Here is a 19,103-nt window from a genome sequence, read left to right as displayed (position 1 = left end):
ACAAGCAATAAAAGAAAAAATAAATAAAACAGACTTCAAAGTTTAAACATTTTGTGCCACCTATGAAACCAATAAGAAAGTAAAAAAGCGGGCAGGGCGCGGTGGCTCATGCCTGTAATCCCAGCACTTTGGGAGGCTGAGGCAGGCGGATCATGAGGTCAGGAGATTGAGACCATCCTGGCTAACACGGTGAAACCCCGTCTCTACTAAAAATACAAAAAATTAGCCGGGTATGATGGCGGGCGCCTGTAGTCCCAGCTACTCGGGAGGCTGAAGCAGCAGAATGGTATGAACCCGGGAGGCGGAGCTTGCAGTGAGCAGAGATCATGCCACTGCACTCCAGCCTGGGAGACAGAGCGAGACTCAGTCTCAAAAAAAAAAAAAAAAAAAAAAGAAAGAAAGAAAGTAAAAAAGCAACCTACAGAATAGAAGAAAAGTTTTGCAAATTGTATATCTGATGAAGAACTTGTAACTAGAATTATAGAGAACTCTTACAACTCAATAAAAAGATAAACAACCCAATTAAAAATGGGCAAAGATTTGAACAGACATGTCTCCAAAGAATATACAAAAAATGACAATAAGTATATAAAAAGATACTCAACATCATTAGTCATCAGGGAAATGCAAATCAAAACTATAACGAGATACCATTTTGCACACACAAGGATGGCTGTCATAAAAAGGATGATAACAAGTGTTGGTAAGGATATGGAAAAACTGGAGCCCTCATACGTTGCTGGCAGGAATGAAAAATGGTGCAGTGTCTTTGGAAAACAGTTTGGCAGTTTCTCTGACTGTTTAACACAGAGCTACCATATGACTCAACAATTTCACCTCTAGGATATTCCCAAGAGAAACGCATGTCTACACAAAAACTTGTACATGGCTAGTCATGACACCATTATTCATTACAGCCAAAAAGTGGAAAAAAGCTCAAATGTCCATCAGCTGATGAATGGATAAACAAATGTGGGATACTCATAAAATAGAATATTATTTGGCCATAAAAAAGGCTGGAGTTGTCACACATACTATACCACAGGAAAACCTTGAAAACATTATACTAAGTGAAAGAAGTCTCAAAAGACTATAGATTGTGTGATTCCATGTATATTCAATGTCCAGAATGGGCAAAATCTATAGAGAAAGAAAGTAGATTTGTGGCTGAGTAGGTCAAGGGAGTGGTGGATGGGGAGTGACTAATGGGTGCAAGGTTTCTTTTTGGGGTGATAAAAATGTCCTAAAATTAGATTGTGGTGATCATTGCATACATCTGTGAATATACTAAAAGTCACCAAATTGTACAATTTACATAGTAGAATTTTATGGTATGTGAATTGCATCTCAGTAATGCTTTTAAAAAAAATCACTCCCTCCCATACAGTCAGCTATGAATGTACAGCACTCTCCTCATTCAGTTTTATATTTCTGTTAGGCTGATTATGTGGTCCCCGTAGAAGATAATGATGAAAACTATATTCATCCCACAGAAAGCAGTTCACCTCCACCTGAAAGAGGTAAGAGTTTGTCACCTTAAGCACCTGAAAATTTTTAGCAGTTGATGGGGATGTACAAGAGTATTTGGTAGTAAGTTCTAAGAGGCTCAGAAATGACAGTGTCCAGGCCTTTCTCCCCTGGGCCACAGTGTATACTTCTTTGGCTGGTTGGGCAGACACCATCAGTGACAACCCATTTCTGTGTCATAGCCCTTCCCCGCCTTCTCTTTCCTCTTCCATGATTTAATCCTCCCATCTCAAATTATGAAAGCACCTGGGTAGTTCTCTTCAGCTGCCCTCGCTTTAAATGGATTTCTCATAAAACCTAATACAATGTCGCAAGCCACCATGTTGGCCTTGTAAACACTGCACCAAGAACAGTTTCTGCAGAAGAGTGAAAAAATGAAAGAGTGAAATATGCCCTGAGTCCTGGCTCTTTAGATTTAGTAGTATGTTAGGCCTACGAGAAACATTTCATCTGTTAACCCTTCACAGGACAACAAATGCTATGACAAATGAATTATCTTAAAAAGCCAGTGCTACATAAGATTAGGCATGGAAACAGGGTATGTTTACTCTGAATATAGTTACTATGGAGAATATGATCCAGTACAAGTGATGCAATGTGAATTGCATCTCAGTAATGCTTTTAAAAAAAATCACTCCCTCCCATACAGTCAGCTATGAATCAGCTCTTCAGGTAACATTGCTCATCTGCTACTGTCAACTCCATGGTAGCCATATTCAGGTTTTAGTCCGCCATCATGTAGCATCCCTCTCCCATACTCCGTACCTATCACCAACAGCTTCAAGACCCACCTGAATTCCCAAGCCATCCATTACCACAAAACAACAAATACACATTCCCTCCTTACCAACCCCTCTTTAAAAAAAAAGAACAGAAAAGAAAAGAAAAGAAAAAACTCCTGAAATCCCAGAGCAATGGTGTGTATTGCGTCTGCTAGGGGAGGTGGAGCTATTAATTGGGCCCCTCCAGTAAGGGGTTCAATACACTCTTGATGAAAAACAAAAACAATAAAACTCCTTTATCTCTTAGACCTCCCATTTGGCAAATGAAATTCCAAGCCATTATTCACTTTAACAAGATCTCTATCATCAAATAATCAAATAATAATATATCAAATTATGAATCTGTCATTGATATTTCCATTCTAAAGATGTTTCTTCTGAGAAGGCTTCTTTTATTAGTTTGTGTGTCTAATAAGTGTGTCTCCCATTCTTTGCAAATTCTCTGGTCTGGTCATCATTTTTCCCTGAGTGTGAATTTCCCTAATGGCATGTATCTGTAATGGTTTTATATATACATATATGTATATTTCTGTGTTTAAGCTCCCATGGTGAATAGATCAACCAAGCCAAATTCCTCAACGCCCGCCTCTCCTCCAGGAACAGCTTCAGGTAAAGTGTATGTGTGATTTGGTTTGGTTTTATGTCTATTTCAAATAAGAAAAACGACTCAGATGAACTATGAAGAAGTAATCACTTGTATTTGCAAATGTCTTAATAATGGGAACAGAAGGCCAGTCCTCACCCTCATGCATTGTCTTGTGGCACGTGTGTGGAAGCGGCCATTTCCCCAGGCATTTTGGCATCTGCTAGACAAGTTCTGGTTTTCACCCTACCTTCCTGGGCACCTTGCTGGCTTCTCTGTGTCCCCTCCCTTGACTGAGGGGGTCCCAGAGTTTAGCCCTCAGCCCTCAACCCTCAGTTCTTTCAGAACATCATGATGGTTACAAGCTTGGTTTTGAGCCAGACAGCCCTCAGTTGGAACCCCAGTGTGCCCCGTCACCAGCTATGCCACCTTGAGCTTGTACTCCGCCTCTCCAAGTATCAGTTTTTCCTGTCTGTAAATGGTGCTCATAGCCCCTACTCTGTGACAGGAGAATTCTGCTGCATGTGAAACTCTTAATGAGTGCCTGGCACACACTGAGTGCTGAGGAGAGAGAATGATTTTTCACTTCTGTAGGGTTCATCAAGTAATCTGGCTTCATGTCTCAAGTCTACACTGGTAACTCCCTGGCATCCAACCTGACCTGACTTCCCTTCGGAACACCTTGATGCTCCCACGCAGGACTCTAAACTCACTCCTCCCTTCCCTGTGGGCACCCCTGTTTCTCAATGTGCACAGCCTCCAGGCCACATACTCCAAATCCTGCTTTTATTTCTCCTGAATTTGCTGTTCCATTTTAGCTGTGACCACCCTAGTCCGGGCTTTCTTTACTCAGCCACCTTGCACCTTCTTGTCTGCAGCAGTCCACCGGCCACACCCTTGCCTCTCGACTCTCTCCTCAGTGACAGGGACTGAGCTGCTGAACTCCTCCAGATGTTACCAGTTTCATCTCACCACAAAGCTAGTTTTTGCCACGTCACCTCTACCACCAAACCATAAATGTTCCTGGTTGCTTCTGTAGGTTTTGGCAACCCCAAGGCTGAGCCCAAGACACTGAGGGGTACCCATGACCCCCATGAACAGCACAGAGAGGTATAGGAGCCTGCTCTCCAGCATTCTCACGGGCATTTCCTCTCTCTCTCTCCCCTCGTCCCTCTCCCCTAGGCACACATATGTGCACGCACGCACGCACACATACACATATTCGTATACATACACTTTCTTCTCTCACAGAGCTGAACACAGGTCGTTGGGAGGCTGAGCTCTGCTTCCAGAGACAGGCTCCTTGATAGAAAATGAAAGAAGAGTCGAGTATTTTAAAAACCTTTTCCTGGACTCATTTCTTATGAAATTATTCACGTTCTTCACAAGTTCTGGTTTTACTTATCCTCTTCTCAGAACCCACAAGCGCTTTATATGTGGGGAGTGGAGCTCAGAGCCATCTTAGCCAGTTCATCTTACCCTCTAGGGAGGCAAAACAAAGGTCAACATGCCAATCTAAAACATCGTGACCAGGTTGCTTAGGCCCCAGCCGAAATGGAGACTCCTAACTCCCGATAACTCAGGATGAGGGCTGTTGTTACTGGAACAGAAAACCCTTTAACAAATAAATAAATGAAGACGTCAACCCTCCTTTAGAGAAATAGATTACTAATATCTGGTGTTTGCCTCTTACAAAGCTCTACTTGCCTTACAAGGACCTCCTCTTCCTAAAACACACCCAGTACTCCAATCAGCCTATATTTCATGGGTCTTGCTTCTTAGTCTTTGTGTTCTCACTTTTAGGACACCTAATCCTACCCATCCTTCAAGGCCCAGCTTGAGGCCTCCACCTCTAGGAAGCCTCCTCTGGTTTCTGTAGCCCTCAGAGAGCTCTCCTTTGCAGGGAGTCTCTTCCGCCTTACACTTAGCCTGTACTTATTCCCTAATTACTTTGTATCTCAGTCTAATCGCTTCCTAAGTACACTGCAAGCTCCTTGAAGACCTTGCCTTCAATGTCGTTGCTCAGGAGGCTTTACCTGGCCCCATGCTTGGGCAGATCCCTGTAGTGCCCTGCACATGCCCTGAGATTTCTGTCTTTCTTTGCTCACAGCTGTTTCCAGGGCCTACCCCAGGATCTGGCTTAGGGGAGATGCCGAGACTGAGGAGGGGTCAGTTGGTTGAGAGGGTGAATGAGTCCTCAAACACTGGTTGTATTAAATATTTAAAGAATCACCAAGGGGGCATTAATCAGCTGGATTTATTACTCATAAGTTTGCTATTAACCTGGTATAGCTGTATTTTAATACTAGAGACATCAGATGAAGAAAGGAAATCTAAACAAGAAAATAATGTCCTGGTTATGTGATTGTCACATACAGGTGGGAGCACCTACAGGAGGGGGGAAGAAGTGAAATAGTTCAGGTCCTGGCTCTGACATTTGCTAGGTGCTGGGCTTTCAACAGGTGAAGTCATCTCTGTTTCTTAGTTTCTTCCTCTGATAAAATGGCACCTATGCCTAGGGGTATCATGAGTAGACATCATGAGAATTAAGTGACTCACTATAGATGACTTGCACTCATAAAGTGCTAGTGCTTTGTTATTATTATTGTTATTATTCAGAATCCCTTGTTCAATCTGCCTTGATCCATGACCATTCTGGCAGATATTCTCAGGGAACGATATCGTTTCATGGGTCACTGGCCCATGAAACAGAGGAGACATGCTCCATCCTTCCTTAGAACTCTGTCTTCCTGAGGCAAGACCATAGGCTTTCCACCAGTGCTCATGCTGTCCTCTTATCACCAGAAGTTATTTATAGGGAGGGAAAAGGAAAGGAAGGTTTTGGCAGACTATTCTGAGATATGCAAGAAAGGGAAGCATAGTAGAAAAGCCAGGCGGGAGGTCTGACAAAGATAATATAGCGGTCAAATGAGCCCTCAGCATTTCAGAAGCGAGAAATTCAGACTCAGACCTTCTTTGTACTTCCTTATTTTTCAGACAAGATTTTGTTCCGCTTCCCCGAGATCTTCCATCAAATTCTATGAGTAGTCAAGGGTACTTTAACAGTGTCAGTCTTAAGTATTCAATTTGATACACCAGCCACTTAAACACAGTGAGACTCCTACTACACATTCAGGTGACATTTCAGTTTATTGTTTTCATGTTGTCACATGAAATGTAAACATTCCAAATGCAATCTCTTTTCCAAAATGTTTCAAAAAATCAGACGCAGTTCAGGTGCCGTGGAAGACAGAGCTGTCATGGAGGGGGCACTGCTTCCCAGGGTGCTGGGGAAGGCCACCGGGACAATCCACGCCACCCACTCTTTGCTGTTGTTCCCACCCATGAGGGTTTAGGAAAAGAGTCAGTGGGCTCTGAGTGGAAGCCTGGGGGCCTCTCTCCAGTGACACACATGGGAAGGAACTTCCTGGTCTCTATTTCAATACTTTTTGAGGCCTTTTCTTTTTCTTGTTTGTGTTTGGATGAGATGATACAGGGGTGCACATATCTTCCCTGTTATAAATTCTGAGAGGGCAGAGGCCTATGTCTGCTTTTTCGCCTCTTCCTCTGCCCCTAACATGGTACCTTCAAGGGCTTTACATGTACCAAGTCCTCAATAATCCTTGGTAATGGATTATTACTTCAATGTGTGCTTATCTGTGTTCTATCTCACAAACTAAGAAAGTACCGACTAAGGGCAGCAGGTCCAGCCTGTACTTACAGAGTATGCCCTGTAAGTCCATTAGGAATTGAAGGCCGGGCACCCTGGCTCACGCCTGTAATCCCAGCACTTTGGGAGACCAAGGCAGGTAGATGGTTTGAGTCCAGCAGTTCAAGGCCAGCTTGGGCAACATGGCAAAATCTCATCTTGACAAAAAATTAGCCAGGTGTGGTGGTGCACGCCTGTAGTCCCAGCTACTCAGGAGGCTTAGTGGGGAGGATCACTTGAGTCCAGGAGTTTGAAGCCTCCAGTAATCTGTGATCATCGCACTGCACTCCAGCCTAGGTGACAGAACAAGACCCAGAAAAAAAAAAGCGGGGGAGGAATTGTGGACTTATATGTGTAGTAAGTTCTTAACAAAACATTTATTCAGTTAAATTAATGAAGAGCCTCATGAAGAGCCCCCTTGGTCTCACTGAGCAGTGGTGTCCAAGCAGGTGAGCATCATGTCTGAGGCAGCCAGGGGATGCTGAGGGGACTGGCTCAGTTCTGGCCTCTCCCCTCCTGGCCTGCCCTCTGTCCCACAGTGAAGATCCATCCTGCCTCTCTCTCACTTCCTCCCCCACAAAGATTGTCTGGCATCTATCTTCAGGTACAGGCAGGGAGGTTGGGTGCAGGGCACAAGACCCTTCAGGTCCCTTCTATGACTTGAGAAGATGAGATTTGGGCAGCAGCCTGCACTTGTCTCAATTTGTCCATTAAGGAAAACCTGTGGGCAAAGGCCCTGAGAACTCAGAGATGAATGAGTAAATATCCTCCAAATGTGAAGTTAGAGGCATTTACTGTATTTAAGTGTGCTTATAAGGGAGCAGTGTCTGAGGTCTGTGTCAGGAGTGGTGGGTTGGAGCCTCTGTGTCTGGGTGCCTCTGCCGTGCACATTTGTGCAGTGTGCACAGATGCAGGTGTGAGCTGTTGGCTCCCTTCCTCAAGGACCTCTGTGGGAGTCCTCACTGAGTTCTCAGAATCAGTGGGCTCAGGACTTGCCCCATGGGGCAGGGGATGGGGGGTGGTGCGGGTAAGGAGAAGGTCCTTTAGAAATGTTAAGGTGGAGTCCCTAATCCCCATCCCAGTTCTGACTTTATACACTGACACTTTTAAAATGTGTCATCACCTTTGCCCACAGGTTTTCCTTAATAGCTTCAATATAACTACCTATATGTGCTTACCTGAAAGCAACACGATATGTGCGAATATTTCTGAGCCTGCCAGAAAGGCCAGCCTCACTGTGACCATCAGCCCCTGGTTCAGGACTTAGGGACTGAGTAGTGTATATGTTTGTGCAGGTCGAAACAGTGGGGCCTGGGAAACCAAGTCACCTTCACCAGCTGCGCCATCCCCGTTGCCACGGGCCGGGTAAGTACCTGTTGCAGGAAGCAGCTTTTGAGATCTGGGGAATAAGGGTGGTGATATCCCACTGCCCTGTTGACTTCATTAGAAGTTCTCTCCATGGCAGGCTGCAACTTGGACCAAGAGTAAGGAGCCCTGCTAACATCGAACGAGCCAGGTGTGGTGGCTCAGGCCTTTCATCCCAGCACTTTCGGAGGCCGAGGCGGGCAGCTCACTTGAGGCCAGGAGTTCAAGACTGGCCTGGCCAACATGGCAAAACCCCATCTCTACTAAAAATACAAAAATCAGCCAGGCATGGTGGCACACACCTGTAATCCCAGCTACGTGGGAGGCTGAGGTGGGAGGATCACTTGAAACTCTGCAGGTTGCAGTGAGCTGAGAATGTAGCACCACACTCCAGCCTGGGCAACAGAGCAAGACTCCATCTCAAATAAATAAATAAATAAATAAATAAATAAAGGAGTATTTCCTCCTGTAAAGTTTTAGTTAAGTCTTGAGTTCACTAACTTACAGTGTTCCACAAGACACCCCGACTTTCAGAAGCTCCAGCACCTGAATCATTTTCAGAGTCTCTAGCAGATTTTGTCTTTACTTTCTACTCCTCAGTTTTACGGTCTACAAATAAGTGTGCAGATATATACCATGTGCTGGTCAGACCAGGGCGCTCCATCAAAGCCATACCACTGAGGTTCCTCTCGAAAGTGACAGTCATTCTTTCTTATTGAATTTAGAAGGGCTTTGTAAACAGTCAGGTGAGGATCGTCATGTGTTAATATTACAAACATCACCCCATAAAATTATGTTGGCTCAACAGGTTATTTGGAAAGCAAATTTAAATATGTCTAAATCTGGCCTGCATGGCTCTAATATTATTTCTGCCTCTGTGTAAACCAAAGAAAGCCTCCATGTTGAAAGTTTGTTAACCAAAACTCTGCACACGTCTCTCTTAGTTCAGCTGTATCACTTTGCGCAAGTTACTTAGTCTCTCTGAGCCTCAGTTTCCTCACTTTAAAATGTCACTGAAAGGTTTAAATAACAAGTGAGGAGCCTAACCCAGTGCCAGACATCTTACAGGTGCTCAGGAATTCTTGTATTCTTCCCCCACACTTCAACTCTCAGCCAAAAACAAAGCAAGAGAGAGACATGGTGAGCGTTTTTAAATTAAGAAATTTAACACAGAGAAAAGGAGCATACAACCTTATCAATATTAGATTCCAGTCTCTATTGGAATCTTGAGTTCATTGACTTACAGTGTTCCACAAGACACCCCAACTTTCAGAAGCTCCAGAACCTGAATCATTTTGCAAACTAGAATGTTAGTGCAGGCAAGTACCTTCAGGACCACACATCAGTGGTTTTCAAACTTGTTTTGGTCTTGGATCTCTCTGAAAGAAAGCCTGCACAGAAGACCAGTGGAGAACAGTCCCTAGAGACAGGGAGGAAGCTGGAGCGGGCAAGCACGGCTGCAACCTCACCTGCTGGACCACTCTCTTACCTCTACCCTCTGTCCTGGACAGTAACCCCTACAGGGAGCTGTTGGGGAAGAGGGGGCTCCACAGAAACACTGAAAATACTGATCCTGGTCCTCAATTGACAAGTGAGGAATCTAACCTCACACCCAAGACAAAGAGGCCCAAGGTCACCCGCCGAGTAATTAGTGCAACTGGTGCAAGAGTCCAGTTCTGCCAATTCCCTGGCGACTGGTGCCCTACTTTATCCCCAGTTGACCCCTTCCCCATCTGTCAGCAGACTCCATCTGAGCCTAGGAGGATCATAACTAAATCCCACTTCCATCCCTCTCCACCTTGCAAGGATAGTCTTCTACACACTCATATTGCTTTCATAATTCTAGCTTACATTTGAGACTAAAATAATGGTAAATAGCTCCATTTTGTCTTTGTTATGTTTTAACAAAGCTCATCTCTTTTTATTCCCCAGGAAAAAACCAATGACACCACTGAAGACAGTAAGTTAATTTTGCATTTAAAAGTGCTTCATATTTCCTGCAGTGTTTATTCTTATCCATTTATTTAAAGTTGAAAATGCTTCCAGCTATGGTGCACACAGCAATCTTAGCAACTGAAGTTGCTGCCCAAGCAGTCCAAGAGAAGCTTCAGATCCTCAGGTAGCCAGGGAGGATGCCCCTCCCTGGGGCATAGAAGGAGCTCATCCTCACTTGATCCCGGCAGCTTCACTGAGTGTTTGCAGCAGATCAGAGGGGCAGCCAGGTTCCCTGCCCTCCCCACAGGAAGCCCCTGTGTCCACTCCCCACCACAGTTAATGGTAGACCTTTGTGCTAGGCACACATAGCCCTCACTAAACTCAGATTCTGGCCAGAACATGGTGAACCTGGGCCACGACACTATGTAAGGGAGCCCACCTGGACCTAGTCCCTACTGTGAAGCCTGACCTTTACAATCATTTAGCAAACACACGGAAGGTGGGGTCATGAGACCAAACAGATGTCAGATGCCTGCTGTACATGGGCTACTATGTGGCAGCTGCTGGGGGGTCATGATTTCCATCAACCCTGTTGACAAAGCAGGGAGGTTTCTGCACCGCAGTGACATTGCTCCTTCCAGCTGTTTGTTGCTTAACGCAAAGGTTGGGCTAGGGACTGTGGGTTTGTAATTGTTGTTGGGATTGAAAGAATAGCAATGCATCAAAGAAAAGTGCTCCCAAAATATTTATTTTAATAATATTGCTCTGACATTTATTTCCACATTCTGCTATATTGAATATCCTTGCCTTTTTGTCTTTTACATAGACTCCAGTTGCCTCTCAACAGAATACTTCAAGTGTTTGTGAAGGTAAAATCTATTATTTTGAAGGATGAGCACATCTTCTAAAAGTTATTTTAATTAAGGATTTGTATATACACATTTATTACATTATTTTGGGGGCAACTGTAACATGAAACTCAATTTTCTAAACAAAATAGTTTTCGTAATGAGCAATGAACAGCAAAACTAGCTCAGAACCTTAGCATCTTTAGATCAGGCTACAGAATGCATGCAAAAACCTGCCTGTTGGCAGACAGATATGACTTGCCAGGAAATAGTGCTAGGACCTTACATAGATTTGAAAACTAATGTAGAGCTATTCACATGTTTTAGAACTAATAGCTTACTTAAAGTAACGAAAATTTTAAAAATCTGTTTATTTGAACAAATTCTTTTGCTAAGTTTTCAAGATAATGTTTTCAAAGTTCAAATGTCTGTCTTCTTAGTATATCTTCAATTGCTTTTCTTCCTTTTTTTTTTTGAGTTAGGGTCTCGCTTTGTAGCCCAGACTGGAGTGCAGTGGTGCATAATTATAGCTCACCGCAGTCTCAAATTCCTGGGCTCAAGCTGTCTTTCTGCCTCAGCCTCCTGAGTAATTTAGAATTTCTTCCTTTATCATCACTCAAAAATCTTATATATATTTTTAGAAACTGCCCATGTTTAAAAAAATTGTGTTTGGAAATTATCATGAAAAAATGGAAGAATCATCTATAATATCAACACTTAAAACATTATATAGAAGTTCCTGCCCTGTACCCATTTAATTCCATACTTGAAGATCCCCTGGGTTAAAAATGTAGTGAGTATTCTCCCCTTCCCTGAGTTAACGTGTGTACATCTACATAAAGCGCTCTCATTTCTCTGATGATGGACAGTGGATCTTTTCTGAGCGTGCACTACAACTCACCTCTCTGCTTTAATGATGCCATTAGGTTTTTTCATCCTGTCTCCCACATCTTGCTTCCCTTGGCTATTTCTGAGGCATCACCCCTTTCCTGCCATATTGCTTTCTTCTGCCTTCCCTTTGAGGCTTTTGTCTTTTCTGTCCTTCCCTTCTTTGCAGCCTCTCAGACCTGCTGAGTCCGGGTTGTGGAGTGATAGTGACCTCAGGGGCTCTGAGCATCTGTAGGAAGGAAGTACGACCCTGTGCAGACTTCTTGGCTACAAGAGCCTCCAAAACCCAGGAGAGAAGTGGGGCCCATGGCATGTCCCCTGCTGCTTAGGTGTCCTCATTCTCAAAGGGCTCCCAGTACAGGAGCCTGCCAGGCATGCCCCCTCCTTTGTTATTTATTTCAAGAGCATAGGCAATTGCCATCCAAATGCAAAGCGAGGGACTGGCCTCTACTAGTCTAGGAAGGATTCAGGATGGCAGAGGCAAAGCAGGTGTGGTCAAAGCTTATAGGCTGGCAAGACCTAAGGTGTTCATTGTTTCTCCTTCTGAAATTACCAAGTTTTAACGTCATGAGCAAAACCTCTAACATAGAGGTTTAAAGTAAGTTGCCACAAATTCAAAATACAATCTTCAGAGGTTCAAGGTTTCCAAGCTTTAGTGCACTACTGAATGGTAAGAAACCCTGACATCTTTTTTACCATTTATTTGAATCTTTGAGTTCTTACTACTTTTATTTCTTTGGGGTTTCTGTAGTTCTCAGACTTTTCTTCCATGCAGAGACTCACACATGAACATACCAAGATTTTAACACAACCTACTCCCCAAGGGCAAATTCGAGGGAGAGTAAAGTATTAAAATAATTTATGATCACATTTATGAATGGTTCAGCAGTAGAGTTCACCATGGGCTTCGACATAAATTTCTTACACTTCAGGTTTATGCCCATTTCCCACCCTTTCCTCTTCTGCTCAGGAAAACACAGTGAAATGCAAGTGAGATTTACATTATTATAGGGATAACCTTGAATTTGATACAATTAATTTTGCAAAAAGAGATCATTTGTGAACTCAGTAGTGTGCCTCTTATCAGTAACACACTGCTTATACCATGTCTTATGACTAATCAAGACCCACCAGGGTGTTATCTCCACCTGTGTGGAGGCCACATGGAAAGTAGAGGGTGAGTTGTTTAGAGGGTGGCTAAAATGTTCTCATCTTCTGGCTTCCACCTATACTCACACACTTAGTTTCAGGGCCTGTGGGTTCAGTCTGTATGTACATTGCCAGTGGATGAACGCAGAGGTGGTAGGATGTACCTGTAACACTGCTGGGAGTGAGTCCTGGTCCTAGAAGCACAACTACCTCAGCAGACTGGCAAGTGCACAGATCCATGGCATCCCAGTAAAAGACATGTTCCTGAGAAGACTTCTGATCAAATTTGGTTCTTCTCAGCTGATGTTGCTGGGTTTTGGGATGAAGATAGACATTTCACTCTAATCCTAATATGATAATTTTCCTGATTCAGAAAAACCTATACCTGCTGAACGCCACCGAGGGTCAAGTCACAGACAAGAAGCTGTGCAGTCACCAGTGTTTCCTCCCGCCCAGAAGTAAGAATGCTTTCCTTTAAAGATCGGTTTCCTCTTGTTGCTGCAGGAATTAACATGTGCATTGTTTCACTGCACAGTGACACTGACTTGTCATGCTAGGTAAAAATCCAACATTTCATTGTTTTGCAATTACATGTTAAAAGGTGTTAAGCAACTTTAAAATAACTGTGTAGAGTTGCAGAGACCTACTCATTGGGTTAATTATTGAACTTGACTAAAATACAATACTTTAGTCATGATTTCCTCCTTTTTCAAAACTAAGAGTCTTACTTATCTTTAAGGTTCTGGTGCCTCTTCTATCTTTAGATATATTTTATTGGCCATTTGTATTGATTTATTTGTAATGTGCCTGTTCACAGCATCATCAGTGTAAACAAAAAGTCAAACTTACTCATATTGTGCTTTGTCCTTTAATTATCTGAAATTCTTCCTTGCAGACAACTCCACCAAAAACCCATACCTCTGCCAAGTAAGTACAACGAAGCCATGTAGTGTATCAGGGAGTGGTCGAGGCTGGATCTTAGAGTCCGATAGGCCTGGTTCTAACACAGCACTGTCACTTCCAGCTGTGTTATCCTGGCGTCTTCTCCCACTTGTTTCCTTTCCTGTAAAATGGGGCCAAGAATGTTTATTTCACAGAGTTGTTTTGAAAAGTAAATATATTTGAGGCAATTTTTACTTTTTTTAGTAGCGATTTAATATTTTACTGGTCATGCATCCTTTTTTAACTTTTTTTTTTTTTTTACAAAAACAATACAGCTGTTTTCAAAATAAGAAGATCAAGTAAAATAACATATGGGAAGCACCAGCTATAGTGTTTGGTTCTAAACAAATAATACCCATTTAAATTAAGTCTAAAATATATTTTAAAGATCACAAAACGTATCTACAAAAGGTACCCTAAAAAGAGGATATGGCAAATATCTGCATAATTTTTCTAAGGCAAACATCACCCTAAAAATGTATGAATTGGATAAGTCAGGCTCACAGAATGTAACTGCCCAAACCTTAATTTGCCTTCAACTCAATGTGGGAAAAAAGGAAGAAAAAAGCTCTGCTTTATGTAGATAATTTGGCATATATTCCAAAATAATCAAGCTTAAATCCATTTAAATAAACAGTAACTGTCCACATGCAAAAAATTTGTATGCATTTTTTACTAAACATAAATTGGCTTTTTAGATTTTTAATAATATTCATCTTAAATAAATGAAACCTTTACTAGTTTTTTTTTTAATTCTGACAACACAAAGTGAAAATGATTCGACTACAGAAATTTATTTTTGTTATTTAAAAATCTTTATTATACCTTTTACTGTTTTTCAACCCTAGTCATTCATTCAGTTGTTAGTGACCATATGCCACGTGCCAGGCACTGTTCTAGGCACAGGAGATGCAAAGATGAACAAAACAAATAAAGACCCTGTACTCATGAAGCTTATATTCTATTGAAGGAGACAGATAGTAAAAATAAACACACAAATAATATCGTATCAGGTAAATGCTAAAAGCGCTATAAAGAAAAATACAGCACAGCAGCAGGGGTGGGTGGCAGAGAGTAATGGAGGCAGGGGGAGCTGCTGCTGCAGACAGGGTGGTCTGAGAAGGCCTCTTCTGTAAAATGGGCATAATAGCTCCTTCCACAAAGAGCTGGTGAAAGGACGAGGTGTGCACATGCTGAAAACAGAATAGGCCTGGCACATTCGGGTGTGAGAAAATACTAGCCATGGGTACTCTTCCAACTGCCAGAACTGCGGAAACCACCAACCGCCCTGCACTGTGCACCTAGGGAAAGTGTTCGCTCACTCACCTTTGCTGCTCTCAGCTGGGAGTACTTTTCCTCTCCTATTAGAATACACCCTTCCTTTTGGCCCATCTTTGTTGGGCCTGCCAAGCCCTCACTGCCCCCTCCTCTTACAATGTTGGCTGCCTTCTCTGAACATCCAGGGCACTATTATCTGAAGCACTTAGTTCATCCAGAACTCTTTCTCCTGCAGATTTCCCCATCTTAATAAAGGACAACTCTGGTTGCTCTTGTCAAAAACCTTGAGAGTCACCCTTGACTTCTCATTTGCCTTCTTCACACGGCTTCCAGCTATTTCTTCAAAATAGATCCAGAATCCAACCACTCTCACTACTTCCACCATGTGATCTGTCCAAGCCACTGTCATCTCCTGCAAGAACACCGAACTGGCCTCCCCCACTCTGCTCTTGCCACCCTCTGTTTCCAGCCCAGCAGCTGGAATGACCCTGTTAAAAGAGAGGCGGATCATGTTATTGCCCTGTTCAAAACCCTCCGAAAGCTTCCTTTATCATGTTCATTACAGCTCTGGACTCACGTTAAGGGTCCACCAAGTCCTTTAAATCTGGTCCCTTCAATGCCTCCTGTCTGACTGTATCTCTTATTCTTCTCCCTTTTTCTTACTGTACTGCAGGCACAGTGGCACTCTTGCTATTCCTCAGATATGCCAGGCCTTGCGTTCACAGCTCCCTCTACCTGGGACATTCTTTTCTGGGATGTCCACTGCCTCCTCCCTCTCCACCTGCAGATCTCACCCAACTGTTCCCTCAGTGAGATCTTCCTTTCCTGATTTTTCTTCATAGCATTTATGACCCTCTAATATTATATATATATACACACATATATATTTATTTATTTATGTCTTTATTGCCCATCTCAATCCATTAAAATTTAAGTTCCAGGAGAGCAGGGCAGGGCATTTTGCTGTTTTGTTAACTGCTGTATATCCCCAATGCCTTTGATTCATGGCAGAGAAACAAGAGTGAATGAATGAACGAATGAATGCAGATAAGTTTTCTGTATTTCACATGTTTCCACATTTAGACTGTAAACTCTCTGCAGGAGCTGATGCCTGAAGACAGCAATTCTCAAACATTTTGGTCTCGGAACCACTTTAACACTCTCAAAATAATTGTAGACCCACAGAGCTTTGGTTTACATGTTTCTGTTGATACCTAGTATTTTAAGAATTAAAACTGAGACATTTAAAACATTTATTAATTCATTTAAAAATAATATTAAACTCATTACATGTTAACATAAATAACATATTTTTATGAAAAATAACTATATTTTATAAACAAAAACAATTTAGAGAAAAGAGTGGCATTAGTTTATGTTTTGTAAATCTCTTTAATGTACATTACTGCAATGTAACAGAGACTGCGGATTCTCATCTCTGTTTCTACATTTAATCTGTTGCAATGTTTTTCTGGTGGAACTACATGAAGAAAATTGGGCTTCATAGTGATAGGTAATCGAAAAAGAAAAGACCTCTTGAACCCCCTGAAAGGATTGTTGGGATTTCCAGGGGTCCTTGGGCCATACATTTGGAACCATTGCCTTAAGAATTTTTTTTTTGGTACATGTGTCCCCAGCAGCATCTAGCACAGTGTTAGGGTGTAGGCATAGATATGAAGATTAATATCTATAAATATATATTTATAGATATTTATAATTAATATCTATAAATATGAAGATTAATTGAAGGACTTTTCTGATCCCTTTCAGGATTTACAGAAGGGGGAAACCCAGCTGTGGATGGGCCCATACCCAGTTTTTCATCTAACTCCACTATTTCAGAACAGGTATGAAATGAACTCTTGATCTCAGTAAATTGTTACCAGGAAACTGCAGGAAAGAGCATATCTTCTGAGAAGAGGGCATTTGGAGTGAACCTTGAGAGCAGAGACTATATTTTACATCATTATGTGAACTGTCATTTGGTAACAGGGACAGAATACCCAGTTGTTTTTTTTCAATGACTAAGACATTGCTCCAGTTAATGTTTCCTCAAAACTAGCAAGGAAATGTGTTGTTTTCATTGTCCTTCCTCTCACATAGATTTTATTTAAACTTTGTAATTTCCTCCAAATAGATCTGTAGATGCTGATGATATTGAATCACATCTAAGACAGCACAGTTTAAAAAGGGACAGAGAAAGGACTCTGTGTGCCCTTGGGCAAGTCTTTCTACGTTTCCATAAAAATATATGTAAAAATGTAAAATATGGATGATAGCATGTGTCCTTCTTGCCTTCAAAGAAGGCATATATCCTTTCTTGCAAGAATCAAATACAATGATATTTATGCTTTGGAAATTACAAAGCACTCCACAAAGTAAGAGCAATAAGAACACAATGGAAAGGGGGATTATTACTTATTTAGGAGAAAGAAAGAAGTAATTCAGGAACCTAGCTAAGGCCAAATGAAAAAACAAAAAATACAAAAAACAAGTTAATGGTATAATCCTTGTGTTTGATCAAAGGAAAAATAAAACTCATCTTAAAATTACTGGTCTAAATATAGAGGCCTGTCTTCATAATGCAAATGGGTCTTTGTTTCTAGTACACAGAAATTAGAGTTAAGTAGGCACCAGCCCATGCTGATCTGTGCCCTCCATTTCACAGGAAGCTGGCGTTCTCTGTAAGCCATGGTATGCTGGTGACTGTGACCGAAAGTCTGCTGAAGAGGCATTGCACAGATCAAACAAGGTCTGATCATTTTTACTATTTATTATTTTTATTTTATTTATTTATTTGTTTTGAGACACAGTTTCACTGAAGTGCAGTGGCTCCATCTTGGCTCACTGCAACCTCTGCCTCCCGGGTTCAAGTGATTCTCATGCCTCAGCCTCCTAAGTAGCTGGGATTACCTGTGAGTGCCCCCATGCCCGGCTAATTTTTATATTTTTAGTAGAGATGGGGATTCACCATGTTGGCCAGGCTGCTCTCGAACTCCTGACCTCAGGTGATCCGCCCGGTGGCCTAGGCCTCCCAAAGTGCTGGGATTACAGGCGAGAGCCACCGTGCCCGGCCAAGGTCTGATCATTTTTAAATCATACGTTTTGCCCTCAGCCTGTAATAGACACAGTTGTTATCCTTATGATATGCTAATTAAATAATTGCAACAAGTATAGATACAATGATCTTTTTCCTTTACTCACTCAAGAGAAACTGCTATCTCCTCCTCTCTTTCAAGTTCCTCCATCTCATTTCTACTTGTCCTTTCATCTCTGCAAGTACCCACAGCCTCCACTGCCCTCCAAACAGTGGGAGAGAAGAAAGCTCCAGAGGAGGTCTGTGGAAGGCTTGGTGCTGCATGAGCTCCACTGAGGAGTGAACAGTGACAGGCTATTTTGGATCAATGTGCAGGATTTAAAATTTGAGTCAAGATGGCAAACAAACAAACAACAAACAAAAAATACCTGGAAGTAAATGTTTGGAGAGGCCAACTTCAGTCATGTAGGAACACCAGGGACAGCTTGGACAATTCAAGATTAAAGTGCCACTTTTTCTTTCTCTCTTCTCCTCCCATCTGTTTTTGTTTTCTTGCACCCTACTTTGTCAGAATATATAGCATTTACATACTGTTCTTCCTCACCCTTGTTTTAGTCCTAGCTCTACAAGTAAATATATCAGTGTGTTCCATCAGTCCTTTGGTTGACTTCCACCATCGTCTCTTTCCTTTGATAAAGTGTACCTGTAGTTGATTCTAAGGAAAATCCATGTTTACATTATCCCCTGAGTTCTTGCACATTCAAAACTGTTTTCTCAGCCAGGCATGGTGGCTCATGCCCGTAATCCTAGCACTTTGCGAGGCCGAGATGGGTGGATCACTTGAGGTCAGGAGTTCGAGACCAGCCTGGCCAAGATGGCAAAACGTCATCTCTACTGAAAATATAAAAATTAGCCAGGCATGATGGCGGGTGCCTGTAATCCCAGCTCCTCGGGAGGTGGAAGCAGGAGAATCCGTTGAGCCTAGGAGGCGGAGGTTGCAATGAGCCAAGATCGTGCCACTGCTCTCCAGCCTCAGCAACAAGAGTGAGACTGCTGTGGG

The 19,103-nt window shown here is 42.4% G+C and overlaps 2 protein-coding genes across 5 annotated transcripts in view; one reads left to right on the top strand and one right to left on the bottom strand.

Moving 5' to 3' along the window:
• ZNF518A (zinc finger protein 518A) overlaps positions 1–19,103 on the bottom strand; it is a 123,090-nt gene that overhangs the window by 33,056 nt on the left and 70,931 nt on the right. The window contains exon 6 of one of the 2 annotated variants that reach the window (XR_012094027.1): positions 13,636–13,849. The gene's annotated coding sequence lies outside the window, so the exon portion shown is untranslated. Of the gene's footprint in view, positions 1–10,628; positions 13,850–19,103 lie in introns of those variants that run through there. The other variant, XR_012094026.1, reaches the window with a different exon arrangement.
• The window catches only part of BLNK (B cell linker), an 89,609-nt gene that overhangs the window by 59,924 nt on the left and 10,582 nt on the right, over positions 1–19,103 (top strand). For 2 of the 3 annotated variants that reach the window (XM_073019220.1, XM_073019221.1), the window contains exons 7-16: positions 1,439–1,520; positions 2,850–2,918; positions 7,897–7,966; positions 8,067–8,117; positions 9,899–9,926; positions 10,728–10,770; positions 13,160–13,244; positions 13,682–13,713; positions 16,777–16,853; positions 17,675–17,758. In XM_073019220.1, the coding sequence (XP_072875321.1) occupies positions 1,439–1,520; positions 2,850–2,918; positions 7,897–7,966; positions 8,067–8,117; positions 9,899–9,926; positions 10,728–10,770; positions 13,160–13,244; positions 13,682–13,713; positions 16,777–16,853; positions 17,675–17,758 (621 nt within the window). The remainder of the gene's footprint in view (positions 1–1,438; positions 1,521–2,849; positions 2,919–7,896; positions 7,967–8,066; positions 8,118–9,898; positions 9,927–10,727; positions 10,771–13,159; positions 13,245–13,681; positions 13,714–16,776; positions 16,854–17,674; positions 17,759–19,103) is intronic. The other variant, XM_007963706.3, reaches the window with a different exon arrangement.

Source organism: Chlorocebus sabaeus, chromosome 9 (genome assembly GCF_047675955.1).
Source record: "Chlorocebus sabaeus isolate Y175 chromosome 9, mChlSab1.0.hap1, whole genome shotgun sequence".
In the NCBI taxonomy this organism is placed as follows: domain Eukaryota; kingdom Metazoa; phylum Chordata; class Mammalia; order Primates; family Cercopithecidae; genus Chlorocebus; species Chlorocebus sabaeus.
This window is presented reverse-complemented; position numbering and strand designations above follow the sequence as displayed.